The following is a 19265-nucleotide window of genomic DNA, read 5'->3' as shown; positions in this document are numbered from 1 at the left end:
AAACTCTTTTATTCTGAAATTTCAAACACAGGGGATTAGATCAGATTTTTTTAACTCAGAGTGTTCTTGGTGTAATTACAGTGCCTGTGTTGTGGCTTGAAATATATACAGTGTTATAAAAAAAGAAAGTAAAAATTTGAAGTGCTCCGTCAACTTCTTATGCGTGAAATAAAGATGCATAAGATGGCAACATGTGTTTCAATGTGCAACTGCGATTCTATATACGGTCACGTAATCCCGAAACTCAGAAATGAGGACGTTTCACACGCACGCTTGGTAGTGCCATTTGCAGATGTTTGCAACAGATAATCACCACTTTAAATACCCTTGTATGCAAACTTTTTTTTGGGTGGGGCGGGTACTTCTTTAAGGAGGGAATCTGATCATTAGAGAATCAGGCAATGAGTATTATTTCATCCGTTTTGTTTTGTTTATTTGTGAATGAAGAAGTGATCCCAGCTCCATCCTGACGCATGAGACCCACCTGGAGGAGTCCTTCATGTCGTACACCTCAGATCCCGTTTATACGGAACGTCTAACAACCATAGCCCCATCCTAATGTTTTACTCGTTTTGGCGCCTCTATGTATAAGTAGAGTGATAATATATACATATATATTCTTTCTGCATTGTGTGAGTTTCCAATTCTACACCATAATACCTACCAAATGGGAGTTTCGAAAATGTCCCGGTTCTGCCCCGGTTTTTGATAAGGAATTTCGGGATTTGTCCTGGTTTTTCAAATACCTCATCTGGCCACCCTATGCTAGGCTCAAAACTAGAATACCATTGAAGATTATCGACTCGATAATGTTGTTCTCACGCTGTAGAATACTTTAACTCCCCATTACAGATTTCCATTAGCATTGTGAAGAAACAGCCATTCAAACATACGTCTAATATGTAATTACAAGTATACGAGGAAGGTTTTACAGAAAATGCAAGTTTTTTCAATCATGTTAAAGTTAAGAGTATCGGGAAAAAAAACTAATCGGTTAAAACAAAATGTCTCAGAAATAACACAGATGTTTGGAGGCATGTTTAGATTGTTTACTTAACTCCTAAGTTCTCTCATTCAGGATTAAGCAGACGTGATACATCTATATTATGTAGAATCATTTGGCAAAGAGCATTACAAACACGCGTCCCTTTTCAAGCTTGATGTTTTCTTTTGCTTCATTGTTTTTCTTTTGACAAGGTTTTCGAAGATTGCAATCGTTCAGGGAAGGAAGGAACCAGTTCGCGCTTCTGTTAGCAAATAAAAAAAATTAGATTTTTTTTTATTTTACGGTTTATCATTAATCGTGTACGAGAGAAAGATGGTAGTTATCCACACAAACAACAGAGTGGGTTGCTGCAAATTTGTGACAGGCAATCGCTCAAATTAGCCGGTGATTGATTTGAAATAAACACGAACTACGAGCGGTGTCATCGACACGTTACATGAGTATTGCTATTTTTTCCTTGAGATGTACGTAATGGTAAAAAAAAATGATGTAAAATCGACTACCTGTTTCGCCAAAACAGAACTGAAACCGTAATGAAAGAAAAAGAGTTGTTCTATCAAAGTTTTAGATCTCAGCCTAAAACAGAATAGACTGCCAGAGTAGAAGCACTGGGGGTTGATAGACATATAAATGACTCCAGCCATGAAAATGGTCACCAAGTATTTTCTATGACATGAATGTCGCTCTCCACTTGTTAATACAAGATATACAGAAGACTGGATGTTGTGAAGATATTTATTATTTGAGATGTTAATTTTTTAAGGAAGGAAAAAACTCATCTCTGCCTCTACCGGGAGTCGAACCCGGGTCCCTCGATTGTAGCTTAGTGGTCAGAACACTCGTCCGGCAATCGAGGGACCCGGGTTCGACTCCCGGTAGAGGCAGAGATGAGTTTTTTCCTTCCTTAAAAAATTAACATCTCAAATAATAAATATCTTCACAACATCCAGTCTTCTGTATATCTTGCAAGTATTTTCTACTTTCATTCAAACTCAATTGTCTTAAAAGTTTAGTATCAAAGTAATATTCTTATACTGCATAAAATCCTAAGTTTTTCGATTTTTTTTACTTTTTATTTATTCATTTTTATTTATTTTTCAAAAAGTAAAAAAAACATTCACCTACAAAAACAAATAACCAAGGAGACTTTAGTTCCATACTGGTTATTTTTTATGGGCAATTTTTTGCAGCCACCTCATTGGGCATTTTCCCTGTTGTGGCCTTCTATTTGTATTTGTATTACAATAAAAATAAATTATTTGTATATGTGAAAATTATTACAATAAATATTTCTGTTGCAATAATTCCAAAATTCTATGCTAAAATGTCTTACAGAATACTAATACTAATACAAATATAACGCCACAACAGGCAAAATGCCCAACAAGGTGGCTGAGAAAAAGATTCCCATAACAAATATGGATATCATATATTTCAAAAATACAGCAACCCAATTGAAAATGCAGTTAAAAACAATATATACACATGATAAAATATTATACAATGCCTATAAAGAATATTTATGATTGTCTTATTCTAAGTATCCATAGCTTCTCGATTTACCCCACATATTTATCGTATTTCTTTTTAAACGTGTCAATTGTGTTAGACTTTGCTACCTCCATGGGTAAGCTATTCCAATTATTAACAACCCTATAGGAGAAAAATTCCCTTCAACACTATGACCTAGAATCGTCCCTTACCAAATATAAATACAACGCCACAACAGGCAAAATGCCCAACGAGGTGGCTGAGAAAAAGATGCAAAAAGATATCCAATCGATACTGGTATTTCCTTGTAAAAGCAGTCGATTGCCGGTGTACTAATAATTCATAGCCCATCCTATCCATACCATTGAAAATTTTGATCACTTCGATCATATCTCCCTGACACCTGAGTTCATCCAATGTAAAAATATTCAAAAATTGAAGTCTGTCTTCATAACTCAAGCCCCGTGTGCCAATTAGGACACTCGTAGCTCTTCTCTGCATCCCTTCAACCAAGTCCGTGTCCCTTCTGTAGGTATAATCTCCAAAACCTTACACAATACTCCAGTCCAGGACGAACTAAGCCTCGGAAAAGCGGAAGAATGACTTTAGAAGAACGCGAAGAGACCTTTTTGAAAATGAAACCGAGCATTCTATTCGTTTTTTTGACCACCGCTAAACAATGTTCAGAAAACCAAAGCCGCTCGTCAATGGGAATTCCCAAATCGGTGACCCTAGTTGCATCCCGGATAGTGATACCATTAAACTCGTAAGAGAACCGTGGATTGTTCGAACCAAAATGAGCTACCATGCACTTTTCAACGGTAAACGTCATGCTCCATTCATTTGCCCATGCTCCAATCCTGTTTAAGTTGGTCTGGAGCAACTCCCTATCGCTTTGATTCCTGATTAGCTTCACGTCATCTGCGAATTTGCTAAGAATCCCATCGATACCCTGATTGAGTTTATCGATAAAAAGTGGAAAAAATATGGAGGACAAGAACACTTACCTGAGGAACTCCACTTGTGACGCCTGTCCAACGAGAGAAGTCTCCGTTCGCCATAACTTGTTGTGACCTATCTCTTAACCACGATTCTATCCAATTCAGGAAATTGCCCCCAATCTCATGTAAACGCTTCAACAGTTTACCATGCTGGACCCGATCGCATGCCTTCTGGAAATCAAGGTAAACAACATCTACATTTTTGCCCTTACCTAAAGCCTTAGTCACGAGATCATAGAAGCAAAGGAGGTTAGTTACACATGACTTCGCCTTCCTGCACCCATGCTAATTTTCCGACAATACATTATTCTCGTGTATATACTTCACCAATTGCCTTTTGAAAATAACTTCCAAAATTTTTGAGAGGGCGCTCGTCAAACTAACTGGATGGACTCGACAGAATAAACTGCTGAGAGACCAAAAATAGATTTCATGACTAAAAAATTCTGCTCATTCATTGATACTATAGAACATCTAAAAGAAGTTTTAATGCAGATAAAGTAGCAATTTTCTACAATTTTATAACATAACAAAGGAAGAAATGAAAATTCGCGTATAACGAGAAATTCGTTATAGCTACAGTTTTCTTCGTTATTGTGAACTGTCGTTATGACGAATTTTTCGCACTTACTATCCTGAATATTTATTCCAAATGTTCTGATCCGATGCTTGTAGTGACGACATAAAACGTAATGAAAACTTAACGATTTAATATACGAAAGAAACATAACGAGGAGGATGACACGTGTATACAAATCGGTGGTATAATTCCAACTGGCATTTTTCTTTTTTTTTACAATCACCAGGAGCGTGAGGAGGGCGCGCCATCTATACAGATAAGAACGCACTACAGCACTCCCCCTCCAGTCGAAGACGAAACATTTAAGAGAAGACAATTTGAATAATAATCATACAAATAATAGAAAAAATTGCAATATATATATATATACACCATACATAATTACGAATCATATAGCTAATTTCGAAGGGTCAATACGAAATCGCACTCTTCGGCCAGACCTGGAAATGTACTGATTTTTGAACGTGTCACATAAATTATTATTTAACATAAAACATGGCTTAAGGCGATCTATGGATACATTTTTATGATTGCCATTAATGTTCAACATAAAATACTTATCAGTTCTTGAAATAACTTCAAATGGTCCGGTGTATGGTTGTTGTAGAGGTTTGCGTACACAGTCTTGTCGAACGAATACTGATGGAGAAGTTAGCAAGTCTGTCGAGACGAAGGGCTTAGACGAATTGTGATGAGAGGTTGGTACTGGTCTCACACGGGAGAAATGGTCTCTCAGTCTCTGCAAGAAGTCATATCGAGGTAGGACGTCTCGCTCATTCGAGTGCCGAAAGAGTTCACCGGGAAGGCGTAGGGCTGTGCCGTATACCAACTCAGCGGTTGATACTTGGAGGTCTTCTTTGATGCTGGAACGTAACCCCAACAGGACTGTAGGTAGAACCTCTGTCCAGTGCTCGTTACCTTTGAGGACACACATCAGAGAGGCTTTGAGATCGCGGTGGAATCTCTCAACCTGGCCGTTACACTTTGGATTGTAGGCAGTGGTGCGGGATTTTTCGATGCCGCACAGCCGTGCAAGAGAGCGAAATAGATCACTCTCAAACTGACGACCTTGATCTGTGGTCAACTTATCAGGAACGCCAAACCGACACACCCAGGTAGAAAAGAATGTCTCAGCTGTAGTTTCAGCGGTTTGGTTAGACATTGGTACCGCTTCGGGCCACCGTGTGTACCGATCAACGCACGTCAAGAGATACGTGTATCCTTTAGAGGGAGGCAAGGGTCCGACAATGTCCAGATGAACGTGTGCAAAACGAGAATCAGGAACCTGGAAAGAGCCTAAAGGAGACTTGGTATGTTTGATAACCTTCGACTTCTGGCAAGCGATGCAAGTACGACACCAATCTTTGCAGTCTCTCGCAATCGATTTCCAAATAAATCGTTTGCGTACCATACCTAGAGTGGCTTTTATCCCAGGATGGGACAGATTATGCACAGAGTCGAACGCTAGACGTCGCATTGAAACGGGTACATACGGGCGTATATCGTCAGTAGACACATCGCAGTAGATATTAACACCGGAGATATCGAAGCGTTTTAGCTGAAGCCCAGTTTCACTTTGAAGCAAGGTATGCAATTCATCATCATCTGCCTGCGCCCGTGCCAATTCTGCATAATCGATTGTACAAGGAGTGTGGATTTCACAAATTCTTGAGAAAGCATCAGCTATGACGTTACTATCCCCAGGCAAATATCGTAAATCTGTCGAAAACTGACTAATATATTCAAGATGTCTAAGTTGCCGGGGAGAACATTTATCGTTACGTTGTTTGAAGGCATACGTGAGAGGACGATGATCACTGAAAATTATGAAGTTGCGTCCCTCCAAAATGTGCTTGAAATGCTTAACAGCCGAATATATTGCTAAGAGCTCTCTGTCATATGTACTGTACTTTTTTTCAGTCGAACTGAGCTTGCGTGAAAAAAATGACAATGGTTGGGTTTTGTTTCCTATTTGCTGTTGAAGGACTGCACCCAATGAAGTGTCGGAAGCATCAGCAGTCAAAAACAATTTTGCATTCGGAACAGGATGGGCGAGAAGTGCAGCGTTGGCAATTGATTGCTTGCATGACAAAAAAGCGGACTTGGCCTCCTCAGACCAAACTATTTCAGTTTTATCTTTTTTTATCTTGCTTTTTGCTAATTCATGCAAAGGAGCTTGCACCCTGGCGGCATCTTTAAGGAATCTGTGATAGAAATTTACAATTGCCAAAAAACGCTTCAATTCAGTCACTGTTGATGGCAATGGATAATCGAGCAATGTTTGTACTCGATCTGGTAAAGGTGCAATCCCATCGGGAGAAACAAGAAAACCCAGAAAATTAATTTGACGTTGACCGAATACACATTTAGATGGATTGATCACGATACCATAGTCATTTAGTCTTTGAAAAACACGTTTTAAGTCAGCTTCATGAGATTTTTCGTCAATGGAAGCGATTAACAAATCATCGAGATATGCGTAACAACAATCTAAGGGTACGTCCATAGTGCACCGCTTCCCGCTTCTCGCTTTATTGCTTAAACCGCGGCAGTTGTAGAAGGCGAGATGATCCCGCGCGATTCTAGCCGGTGGTGGTTATAGTGCACCGCTCGCGGGAGCGTCTGCCTGCATGAGCAGTTGGCATCATGGAGCTATCACGTGGGGGATCTATTGTGTGTGTTTTTGTTGACAACAAAAAATATTTATCATAAAATTTAAATATGAAAGAATGACGAATGTACATGAAATGAATAGGACTCGCCTTGAAGTTGCAATGGGTTTAGTGTAACCGCTAATTATAGTTAATTAATTAATTGATAATAAATCAGCGATTTCGCTTTTAGTGCCACAACAAATTTTCGATTAGAAAACCGAAAATTAATTGTTACAAAATTCTGTTTGATTTACTTTTATCGTTAATTAGTTAATTAACTAATTATCGATCATGATTATTATAATAGTTAATTACGACAAAACTAAATCAAACGGAATTTTGTAACGATTAATTTTAGTTTTTCTAATCGAAAATTAGTTAATTAATTTGGTTAATTAACTAATTAACGATAAAACGAAATCCAACGGTATTTTGATTAATCAACGGTATCGTTTTTATTATGTCAACTAATTAACGATTAGTATTAACAATAATTAGGCGTCATAAAAACTCCGTTGGATTTAGTATGATCATTAATGGCCCTTAATTAATTAACGATTAATTAACTATTTTGCTTATTATTACGTCATAACTAATTAACGATTAGTATTAGCAACAATTATCCATCACAAAAACTCCGTTGGATTCAGTATAATCGTTAATTAACCTTAATTAATGATTAATCAACGATATCGCTTTTATTATGTTATATCAAGTTAACGATTAGTATTAACAATAATTATTCGTCATAAAAACTCCGTTGGATTCAGTATGACCATTCATGATCCTTAATTAATAACCGATTTCGCTTATATTATGCCATAACTAGTTAACGATAAGTATTAACAATAATTAATCGTCACAAAAACTCCAATTGGATTTAGTGTAATTTTTAATTTTCCTTAATTACTTAATGATTAACGATTTCGCTTTTATTATGCCATAATTAATCAACGATTAGTAATAACGATAATTGTCGTTACAAAAACTCCGTCGATTTACTATTCCACTATAAAACGAACTACTCAAGTTTTAGTGGAAAGTATCCGTTTTAAACTGCAAGCGGTGAGCCGGTCAAGCGAGAAAAAGAAATAATAATTCATTCCGGTTAAAGCGGGTAAAAGCAGTTTGAGCCGGTAAAAGCAGGTAGGCGGGCGCACTATGGCCGCCCCAATGAGTTTTCACGATCTTTTTTCAGCCGCGATGAAGCGAGTAGCGAGAAGCGGTTCACTATGGACGTACCCTAAGTCACGAAATGCTTCGTCAATAAAACGCTGAAACGTTTGAGCTGCATTTTTCAGGCCGAAGCACATATAAACATATTCGTATAGCCCAATGGGCGTAATTATGGCGGTTTTGGGAATGTCTTTAGGATTGATTGGTATTTGGTGATATGCTTTTATTAAATCGATTTTTGAAAAAATCTTTTTACCACTCAAGTTGATGGAAAAATCCTGTATATTTGGAAGCGGGTATCTATCTGGGATGGTTATTGCATTGAGTCCGCGGAAGTCCCCACAAATTCTCCATTCGTTGCTTTTTTTGGGTACAAGATGGATGGGACTCGACCAAGGGCTTTTTGAGGGCCGAATTATACCTTGTTGCAACAGTTCATTGAATTGTTTTTTAACAGCTGCAAGTTTTTCAGAAGACAATCTTCTAGCTTTTGCGAAAACCGGTGGTCCCGTAGTTTCGATGAAGTGCATGACAGAGTGTTTCTTTGGAACTGCATTTAGAACTGAGCTGGTAAGCTGAGGAAATTTGGCTAATATGCGGTGGTATGGAGAATCACCAGAGATCGGCGTTAAACCAAAAGAGCCGTTTTGGGATTCTAAACCATTCACTGATAGCGATGTTTCATTATCGATCAAACGAGAATTTTTAACATCTATAAGCAAACCAAATCTTTCCAAAAAGTCGGCTCCAATAATGGGATGTGAAACATCTGCCACAGTGAAAACGAAAGGAAAGTCCCTCCTTAGTCCAAGATTCAGAACTAGATTTTTGTTGCCAAACGTTTGGATTTCGGATCCATTTGCAGCATACAGTGAGAGTTTGTGAGGTTTTGTCAAGTTAGTCAGGCGTTTCGGAAAACAACTGATTGATGCGCCAGTGTCAATTAGAAATCGGAAACCCGTATTAACGTCGATGACAAATAGGCGACTATGGAGAAGGCTTTCGTCAGCTGTCGCCGAAACAGACGAGCCCCTAGTTTTCCTGAAACTGACATGGAGGAATACATTTATGAGCTTTTTCTCCAAACTGCTCATGGTACCAGCAAAGCCTTCCGTTTTTCAAAGGATCGCCGAATTTATTTCGGCTACGAGATTGAGATCGTTTGCGATAACCGCGAGATGGTCTAGGAGATCGCGAAAGCCTTTCAAATGATTGCCGTAGCGAAGCAATTTCGTTTTTCAAATCATCAAACTCTGAAGTGTGAGACACAGCTGAAGTATTAGATGACACATTAGAAACCTCACAAATTTTTTCGGCTATTTTCGCTAACCCAATTAACGGTTCACTAGAAGCTTGTAATATTTGTTGGGAGTGCAAAGGTAATCTCTGCATCCAGAGATTTCTCAAAATGTCACTTTCCATTTTACCCTCAGCTAACGTTTGCATTACGTGCAAAAGCTGGGACGGGCGTTTGTCGCCTAGTTGAAGCTCCTGGAGTAACATTCGCAATTTGGAAGATTCTGATTGTTGAAACTGCTCCAGCACGCGAGTTTTGAGAGTCTCGTACATGTGCTGTTGGGGAGGATTGCGAACGATATTAGAAACATAGTTCAAAACTTTGCAATCAAGAGCTCCTACAACGGCGTGAAATTTAGTTTCATCGGCGGTTATGCCTGCCGTTTTGAATTGTGACTCAATTTGAAGAAACCAAATCTCTGGATTTGCTTCCCAGAACGGAGGGGCTCGAAAGGCAACACGTGAAACTTCAGCTGATGCAATAGGTTGAGCCATGACAAATGCAAGTATGGAGACCGGCAAATCAAGAGTAGAAAGTTTATTCCTCACCTTGAATTTCCAGGAACGTCTCTATATTGGGTAGAAACGAGTAGACTTGGCTTGAAAAAAAAAATATATATATATAGTATATCCAAAAGACTAGGAGATTAGACAAGTTTCATCTTTGAAGAGCGTACGAACGGAAAGCACAAGGCGCGAAAACGAAATTTAAACGATGGAGAAATTAACTTCAATGTCCAAAATCAGATGCGTCCTATAGGTCACCAGTGATCCGATGCTTGTAGTGACGACATAAAACGTAATGAAAACTTAACAATTTAATATACGAAAGAAACATAACGAGGAGGATGACACGTGTGTACAAATCGGTGGTATAATTCCAACTGGCATTTTTCTTTTTTTTTACAATCACCAGGAGCGTGAGGAGGGCGCGCCATCTATACAGATAAGAACGCACTACAGTTCGAAAATGCAGCCGGTTCAGTCATACAACCAATTTGAAAGACGTATTTGCACCAAAAAAAAAGAAGCATTGAAACTGCGAGTCATGCAGTGTTCGCCAATACGCATCTAGATGATTGATTCACGCATCAAAATTCAATTCTGCTCTTCCAAGGTTCGTTGAGGAATGAAAATACTTCTTCAAATTTTATGTAATTTTTTAAAAGTTATTTGTCTATATTTTTCTTTAAAAAAATACCCCTTTTTTTCGAAAAACTACCCCTTCGAATTTTGGATAGAAGGGAAATTGTCCTCCAAAGTTACTTTTTCGGATAACACTGGAGTCAAGTAATAACTTGCTTTTCAGTCGGTATTTTAACGAGTTCTTATAAATTTTAATCGCAATAAAATTTTTGAAAGTGTTTTTTTATACGTGTGTATCATGTCGAGAAGTTCCAGTATGTAATGTAATCCTATAGTGATGCGTTATCTTGATCTCAATTTTATTGAGTGTTTTTTTTTTCATATTCTGAGAAAAACGACATGGGAGGATTAAATTTTTAATAACTTTTCTACGGCGATTTTATTTCGGTGAAAGACTTTTTTATATCCTTTTATAATATATGGGTTTCGGTTTAACAAAATATAATGGATATTTAAAGATTCATTGCCGTAGTGTGGCGCGGAAATAAATAACTTTCTTAAAATTAATAGCCCGGAGACGTAAAAGATTTTCTTCTGTAGCACTGCGCTGGAACGCCATTAAAATTACATTCAAACTGATACGTAGAGGAACATTATACAAATCAGCAAAGATTGTATGAGACCAAAACAAAAATCAGATAAGAGGAGAAAATTTTCTCCAGACTCCTCATTTGAATATTCGGCGGCTTTTTAGCCTTTGTTAAAAAACATCGTAAAAGGACATTAACATACGTACGTGACTGTGAGATTGAGCTTCGAAACACACGGGCGCGTGGTATAGTTAGTTCGTTCATCGCTAACTATGACAATGGAAGGAATAACAACATCCTTTACTATTTCTTTTATTCTTATTTACTATTACTGTTTCCTCTTGACATTCATTCATTCACTACTGTATGAATACGATAAGTGCTCTGGGCAGTGGATCGTGGTGAATTCGTTTGACTTTCTCTCATCTTAATAGGCAAAACTCAAATTAAATATGCATTAAAACAATGTATACATACGAAAATAATTTAACATTATTTAACGATTCTACTGGGATAACACGAGTTCAAAATGCTACCGCCGGACACAGATACCCAGCTATTACAGCTTTTTACAATGAAGATAATCAGTAATAGATCTGGTTGCTGTCAAACAGTTGCTCGAATATAACAAAAAAGAAGAAGTTGCAAGAACATGTGTACAATGTTCCTACATATGAACACTTTTATTGAAACATACTTTTATACGGAAATATATAATTCTTGATTCTCGATGTACAGGGTGATTATAAAAAAACTATCCCGACATATGGGCCCCTAACTATCATACCATTCACAGAAACTGAATGAAATTTTGGCATAGGGTATTTTGATGTATGCGCTCAAGAATGATATGGAAAACAACAGTGTCACTCTAACAGTTACGGTTACAGTGAGAAAATATCAAATGGCAACACCAAGTTTTTTGTATTGGAATGTGATCTCCATTGTGAAAAACCCTAAATAGCGTTCGAACGGCAACTGTAGCATGAAAATCACCGGCGGCAGATAGGCTAAAAGTGAGGACAACCAATAAGGACAGAGAGCAGCATAAAATAAAGCATTTTATTGTGTTTCACAAATTTTCCACATGACCTTGTGGAGGACTAATCAGGCTGGGATCTCAGCCGAACAAACGGTGTGACGAATGAAACGAACATTAATGCTCTGGTGCACGGCAAAGTCCTTTTTACTTTTTCCTTGCCTAGCTCCGGGGATTTTCGTGCTAAAGGTGCCATTCCAACGCTATTTAGTGTTTTTCAGTATGGAGATCGCATTCCAATACAAAAAACTTAGTGTTGCCATTTGATATTTTCGAAATTTTCTCACTGTAACCGTAACTGTTAGAGTGACACTGTTGTTTTCCATATCATTCTTGAGCGCATACCTCAAAATTTCATTCAGTTTCTGTGAATGGTATGATAGTTAGGGGCCCATATGTCGGGATAGTTTTTTTATAATCACTCCGTATATAGATGTATATATAATTCCTTAATGTTAATTTCAACCATTTCTCTTTAACTCTCTGGCTAAACAATAGTTTCCCTAAACGTTCTGTTTCATTGACGTCCCCCCCCCCCCACTTCTTCACTTTTTTCTCTCATCGTCCGCCATATTCATCTCTACCTATAGGATTCTATCCTAAACCTATAATATATAGCTTCTACCAACCCCCACCCCAGCCTCTGAACTATTTCATTACCTTTGACCTTTGAAGACCAAGCACATCCCGCTTCCCCTCTCATTGAGATATCGAAGGATGGATGTATTCCCGGAGGATGGGTGTGTCTGGAAATTTTATTAAATATCTTCAGGATAATAAATAAAAATATTACATATAGATTGCACATATAAATTCACACATAATTAATGTTCGTCAATGGACGGATCATAATATACGGAGGAAGAAGAAAAAATCAACTATAAAATCTACATCATATTCTTCCGAAAGTTCTTGATTCCATCCGAAGTTGAATACTCAAGCGTCCATGCGCTCTAAACAGCGTCCCTTGACAGTATGGTCATAGCCTTGTTGAGGTACATTCCTGAAGAGTCCGTTGGTTCGTAAAATCTCACCGAGATAGGATCCCGAGTACACACAACGGAAGTCCTGTAATACTTGGGGTATACAAAACGGGTATAAATCGTCTTTCTGCAACGCCGACTCGTCTTTGTTGTTATACGTTGCTTAATAGTCCTATACAGGAAGATGTAATGACTCCTGATGTTTCTCCAAATAAGATGTATTAATAAGTTATAGAGAAGTAGCACAGACATCCATGGAAACCAGTAACCGATGGGCCATATAATGAAGTGTAGGCGCGTAACTTACATAGTTCATCTACGGATGGTAAATAAAACTTTTGCTATAAGATGAGCGTGCTCTAACAGTTATACCTTTCAGGTCCGAATCAAGATCAGTACGTGAGGACGTATAAACCACCGACAAATTGAGATCATATATTAGCGATAATTTATCACGTCAACGTCGCGATTATACTATTTCATTACCACAAGGAGGCAATATTGTCCACTTTGGGAAACACTGCTCTAAACTACAGTGTTCTCCAAGTTTAGTGGCGTTCGACAATTGCTTGCTGAACAAGTCAAACTCAGTTGTAACGACATAGAATATTCCACAAAATTTTGTTGTTGCAACTGAGGTTCAACAACGGAAGCTGGCATTTTTCAAGACCTTTTTTAATGAAAAATTTCTATTAGGAGGCAATAAAATGCTACGCATGAACTTTTCATTTCATTAAGTTTATGGTTTCCTCGCCAAATAACTAGTCAGCTGTCGGCGAACAACAAAAATAAATCTTTTTGATTATAAATGTTATTATTCAAAATCTAAAGTTTATTTTAGAAGGAAAAAAACTCTTATTTTTAGTTTGATAATTTTCTGCTCATGTAAATATGGTTGCTTTCATGCAACATTGAGTTTTTCATAGTTTTTTTTTTTTTTTTCAGAACTTGTAAAAGATTCCCAAAAATCCCGAAGCATCACTTCTTCGATCGTGGTCGTTGGTGTAGTCACTTCGATATCTATCGTAGCTGTTATAGTCACTATCACATGGTTCATTGTCAAAAGGAATCGACGGCGTAAAACGGTAGGTCTTAAAACTCAGTTTGATTTTCTTCGTCACTTGGTATTAGATTTAGTATAGCTCTAATTCCTTGTGTGTGTGTGTGTGTGTGTGTGTGTGTGTGTGTGTGTGTGTGTGTGTGTGTGTGTGTGTGTGTGTGTGTGTGTGTGTGTGTGTGTGTGTATCCCTTCTTTCAATTTAGGGGACACCAGTATCGATTGGTGAGGGACAATGCAAGGTTATGGTGTCGTAGGGATTTTTTCTCTAATGGGGTTGTTAATAAATATAACAACTTACCCCCCCCCCGGAGGTAGTAAATTGTAATACAATTGACACGTTTAAAAAGAAATACGATAAACATGTTGGGGTAAATCGAGAAGCTATCCATACTTAGTATAAGACAACCATAAGTATTCTTTATGGGCATTGTATAGTATTTCATCATGTGTATATATTGATTATAATTTTGTTAATTGCATTTTTAATTGGGTTGCTATATATTTTTTGGAAATATATGACATCCATATTTTTATGGGCATCTTTTTCTCAGCCACCTCGTTGGGCATTTTGCCTGTTGTGGCGTTGTATTTGTATTTATATATATTCTTTATATAGAAAATTGCCCTCTGATTTACAGCTTTCAAAAGCTTAAAAAGTCTCACCACAGAGAGCAACAGACCTACAAACAGTACAAATATTCAGTCACTACACATCACTCACTTCACTTCTGAGATATAGGTGGCAGCACTGAAAAATCATACATAACACTTGATACGCACTCAGACTGTTAGGTACACACACTTACACTTCCGGCACAACTCACTAGGTAGAAAATTGCCTATGGCGATAGACCTGAGTTGTGCTCGGTTAAAAAAGAAAAAGCTTTCAAAAACCACGTAGAGGACATTTGTATGTCAAAATCCTCCATAATCTACGAGGACTGTATTTTGAAAATGCATGGAAAATAGTTTAAAGTTGTCAAGAACAAAAATAAACACACACGGTTTTCCTTTCCTCGAAAACTCACATGACGACCTAATACTGTACTACAATACGAGGATAGCGTAGTAAAATGCCCTACTGCACAGTGGTTCTAAAATTTTTTTCCACTGGCGACTCCCTTAACCTTGTCATAACCGCTGCCCCCCAGAATAGTCTAGAAAAGAAACATTTCGAAGCACTGAAGGTGCACACATAAAAATACCAACTCTTTGTGATGTCTTTCACAGAGGTTGCCGATGCCTCTAGGAACCGCTACGCACAATTTGAGAAACCACTGTCCTACTGCAATGCACTTTCTTCTGCAGAATATCTTATTGCTGGGTGGATTGTACTTACATTGTAAAAACTTCGGCTGCAAATTTCCGGATTCACTCATCCTTCGAAAACGCTCCGATATTTCCCTGAGATGTGAAGCGGGTGTGTGTTCGTTACTTCAATGTTGTCACTTCCAGTGTCCTTCCGCAATAGATCATGTTTGTGTACATTGCAGTGGTGGTTGTTGAGCAGTCATGTAGGCATCATTTTCCGGCACAACTCACTAGGTAGTAAATTGCCCATAGATGACTATAGATCTGAGTTGTGCTCGATTTGAAAGAAAGAAAGAAAGAAAATCATGTGGGCATCACATGCTGGAATCCCATCGTGAGGATCCACTGTTTTTGGTACAGTGGTAGTCGGATAAAGTTGATTTTCTGTAGTTTTTCACCTTGGAGGCGGGAATGCGAGCCCCTCTCTCGTTTGAAAAATTCTTTCCCCAGAAAGCAGGCCGACCTTCAACATGATACTTGCACAACACGGAAGTTCGGGCATTTGCCATTTTCACGTCAAAATAACAAAGAGAGAGATGGCATTAACAGTATAACACGAAACAAGCATAACTCTGACAACACAAATACGTTAGACCACTCACACAAACACACAATACGTTTTGGTATGCACCACAGTTTATTAGAAATTCCCCAGAGGAACGAGATGCGGTTAAGTAGTAGTAGTAGTAGTACATACACATACATTTGTGGTGCTACACGATTTTGTAAAAGTAGGGTCGAAGTGTTGTAGTTGATTCTCAAACGAGAGAGTCGAAACATGATTCAAAGTTCACCTGCATAACAGTGAAGTCGATATGAATATCTGAAACTTCCGAGGGCAAAGACTCTTCTTCCTTTTTTTATGAAAAGAGGAAAATAATAATAAGAGACAGACGGAAGGAAATGTAAAAGGTCGGGTTACACGTCCTCGTCCATAAGAGAGAGAGAGAGAGCCCTAGAAGTTCAATAATGATGATGACGACGGACGACTATCATCCGCTGCCCGCCAACGGAAGGGTGGTTTCTATAACGCGCATCAAAACTGAATTGGATGAGTTTTTGTGCGTGTTTCGCGTTTCCCCCCATTTTCTTTTTCTTTTTTTTTTTTCATTCTAACACAAACACAAATGAGAGACTTGCGCGTATATGTTTCTTTCCTCTTGTTATTGGCACTATTATTTTCGGCAAAAAAATGCGCACCTGTTATATTTGTGGCGGAAGCTCTAGTTGCTTCGTTCATAATAAAGAGTAGGATTGTCTAGTCGGCATTTTGTTCTTGATTCTTTCTCGCATATACTCTTCGGGCTTTTTTTTTCCATCTTCCGTCCATTCATCCAGTACCCTTTCGGAATTATTATTGTTATTATTATTTCATATAATATCCGAGTCTAGTTTTTTATAACGTCGGTTTTTTTTTATCTCTCTCTCTAAAACTAACGGAGCGAAGAACCTACGACAAAATTTTTTGCTATGTTTCCCTTGTTTTGCTTTCTTCTCTTGAAAATGCCGTCCATTTAACGTGCCATCCGAGTGATGAGAAATTACTAAAGCCATTTTTCCACTTTTTTTGTGATTGTCTGTCCGTTTCGTTTCGTGTTTATCAACTGATGCTAATTAACAGAGATTTTAATTATTGAGAAACAAAACAAACATATCCTCTCGTTTGTTTTATATTATTGATATATTGGGCAGTGTCAAGGTTATATTACGCAATTCTTTGTTATCAGCTGAGGCAGACATCAATTTTTTTTTATAAATTGTACATCGAACGTATTCAACTCCTCTTATTGCACAAAATATGCCACGTAAATCTAACAACATATACATGATTTAGAGAAATACTAAATTAAAAAATATACACAATCACTCTCTCTCTCTCTCTCTCTCTCTCTCTGAGCAATAAAGGGAAGTCACTGATATTGAAATTAAATATTATAATATTTAATAATTAATATACGATAATTAACAAGTATTTTTTGAAATACCCACCTTGGGGGCTCACATTTTAAAAATATGACTTCAGAGCCTTGTTGCGCTTACACTGATGCAATGTTTAAATTAGTTTTCGTTTCCTAAAATATAAACTAAAATAAATTGGCTCTAAATATCGACTCATGACTTCCGCTACGAATAAGTTAAATTAATTTTCAATTACTCAGAATTAATTATGAGGATTTAGCAAGCATTTTCTAAAAAAATGTTTATTTATAGAAATGAAAAAAACAGTAATCACATGTGTGTGTGTGTGTGTGTGTGTGTGTGTGTGTGTGTGTGTGTGTGTGTGTGTGTGTGTGTGTGTGTGTGTGTGTGTGTGTGTGTGTGTGTGTGTGTGTACGTTTTAAAAAAGCAGGAAAGGTGTGATGCATATGAGAATGTGACTCTCTTCCTTTAAGATCTTAAATATATTTTAATGTTGTTTTCCGATACTTTGAAGCTTACTTCGGGGTTAAGAAATATGGTAGTATTCTTTATACTGATTTCTAGTCAAGGCATTTTCTTTCGCTGAGAACACGACTGAAAAGAAATATTTTCATGTTAAAACAACCGATCAAAAAAAATTAAGGTGAAAAATACAGTGCCGTAAACCAGGGCTGGACAAATCTCTGAAAATTCACATGCCCGACTCTTAAAATAATACATGCTCAAATCAATACTTTATATGCTCACATGTCGAGCATGCAATTGAAAAAAAAATATGCTCAGACAAAATTTTTAAATGCTCCAATCATATCAGGCAATAGATTTGCTCAGCCTTGCAGTAAGCACTGTCAATCATACTATACGTTGATTTGCACCAGCTTTTCGCTCATCTTCAACTTTTCTTCCAACGACATTTTAAACCATCTCAATATAACAACTCAAGTGATGAAAACCTCCTGTTAATGCTGAGCTAATTCACATGTGAGCATTGATTATTTCACCTCATGATTATGAGTCCACCTTCGGCTGGAGAGAAGTGTGGATATCATTCGAGATTTTCCGAAAATGGACCCGTATTGTAAAAGTTGGTATCGATACGCCCTTTCACGGCCATAGAAATGGTGGTAATGATGGCACCCCGATGACAAACAGAGGCATATACATGTATTATGTAAAACTTATGACAGTGACAAGGAAACAAGTTTTCGTTGTTTCTTTTATATGTCATTTGTTTCATTTGTATTAACAGCTGCAGCGTAAATATAGGAGGAAGCGAATGTACAAAAAAAGCTAAACAGGTGGTTGAATCATAATTATTTCATTGCAACTACTTATACGAAATCCTATCAATAAATCATCGAAAGATCGTGGAGAAAGATTTTTGAACAAAGTCGTTTTCGATATCTCTTTTCCCTCTTTTTTTCATATTTCATTAATTATTTCTCAATAAGAATTCATCTTTACTTAATCGTCTTTTTTTCAACTTTATTTCATTAATTATTACATAAACGTCAAAAAAAGAAATTCGTCGTGATATTTATGAGTTCTATTGATACTGTACTTTTTTAAGTCTTTTGTATTAATTGTTTTTTTCTTAACACATTGTTTAAATATCTATTACTTTTTTTTGATAAATTCTTCTTCTATCAATCTTTCATACTACTCAAAAGTCAATGCTATAATTTGATGAAACCCCGCCACTTATTCCCAAGAGTGTGTCAAAAATTCCCATTATTTATAAAGCACTGTAGGAAAAGTATGATTCACGCTTGAAATCAATGTTTATTGCACACATGTATATGTATATTTCTTCCTACACATTCGCATGCGAGGTCATTCGTGGCCTTGTATGAAACGACGATATCCAAGAAAAGTAGCTACATCAGGCTGGGAAGCGTCACCTGTGGGAAATGGCGAATCACGAAACTTGCTAACACTGTGAGTGTGAAGCCCTGCCACGCCCAGCACGTGCAACAAGTTCACACCGTTCTTGGAACGATACGGAAAAATAAATTACGATAAAAAATAAAAATAAAATCATTTTATACCCCACTCACTTATTCGTTTTTCCC

The 19265-nt window shown here is 37.4% G+C and overlaps 1 protein-coding gene across 1 annotated transcript in view; it reads left to right on the top strand.

Moving 5' to 3' along the window:
- LOC149086411 (uncharacterized) overlaps positions 1-19265 on the top strand; it is a 68218-nt gene that overhangs the window by 42127 nt on the left and 6826 nt on the right. Inside the window, exon 3 of the mRNA XM_089255440.1 lies at positions 13848-13987. Coding sequence (XP_089111566.1) covers positions 13848-13987 — 140 coding nt within the window. The remainder of the gene's footprint in view (positions 1-13847; positions 13988-19265) is intronic.

The sequence above is a fragment of the Pholcus phalangioides genome, unplaced genomic scaffold (genome assembly GCF_987345545.1).
Source record: "Pholcus phalangioides strain wild (caught in Gottingen) unplaced genomic scaffold, Ppha-v1.0 ptg000004l_1, whole genome shotgun sequence".
NCBI classification, from domain to species: Eukaryota; Metazoa; Arthropoda; class Arachnida; order Araneae; family Pholcidae; genus Pholcus; species Pholcus phalangioides.
The sequence above is the reverse complement of the archived record's forward strand: the minus strand, read 5'-3'. Positions and strand labels throughout refer to the sequence as shown.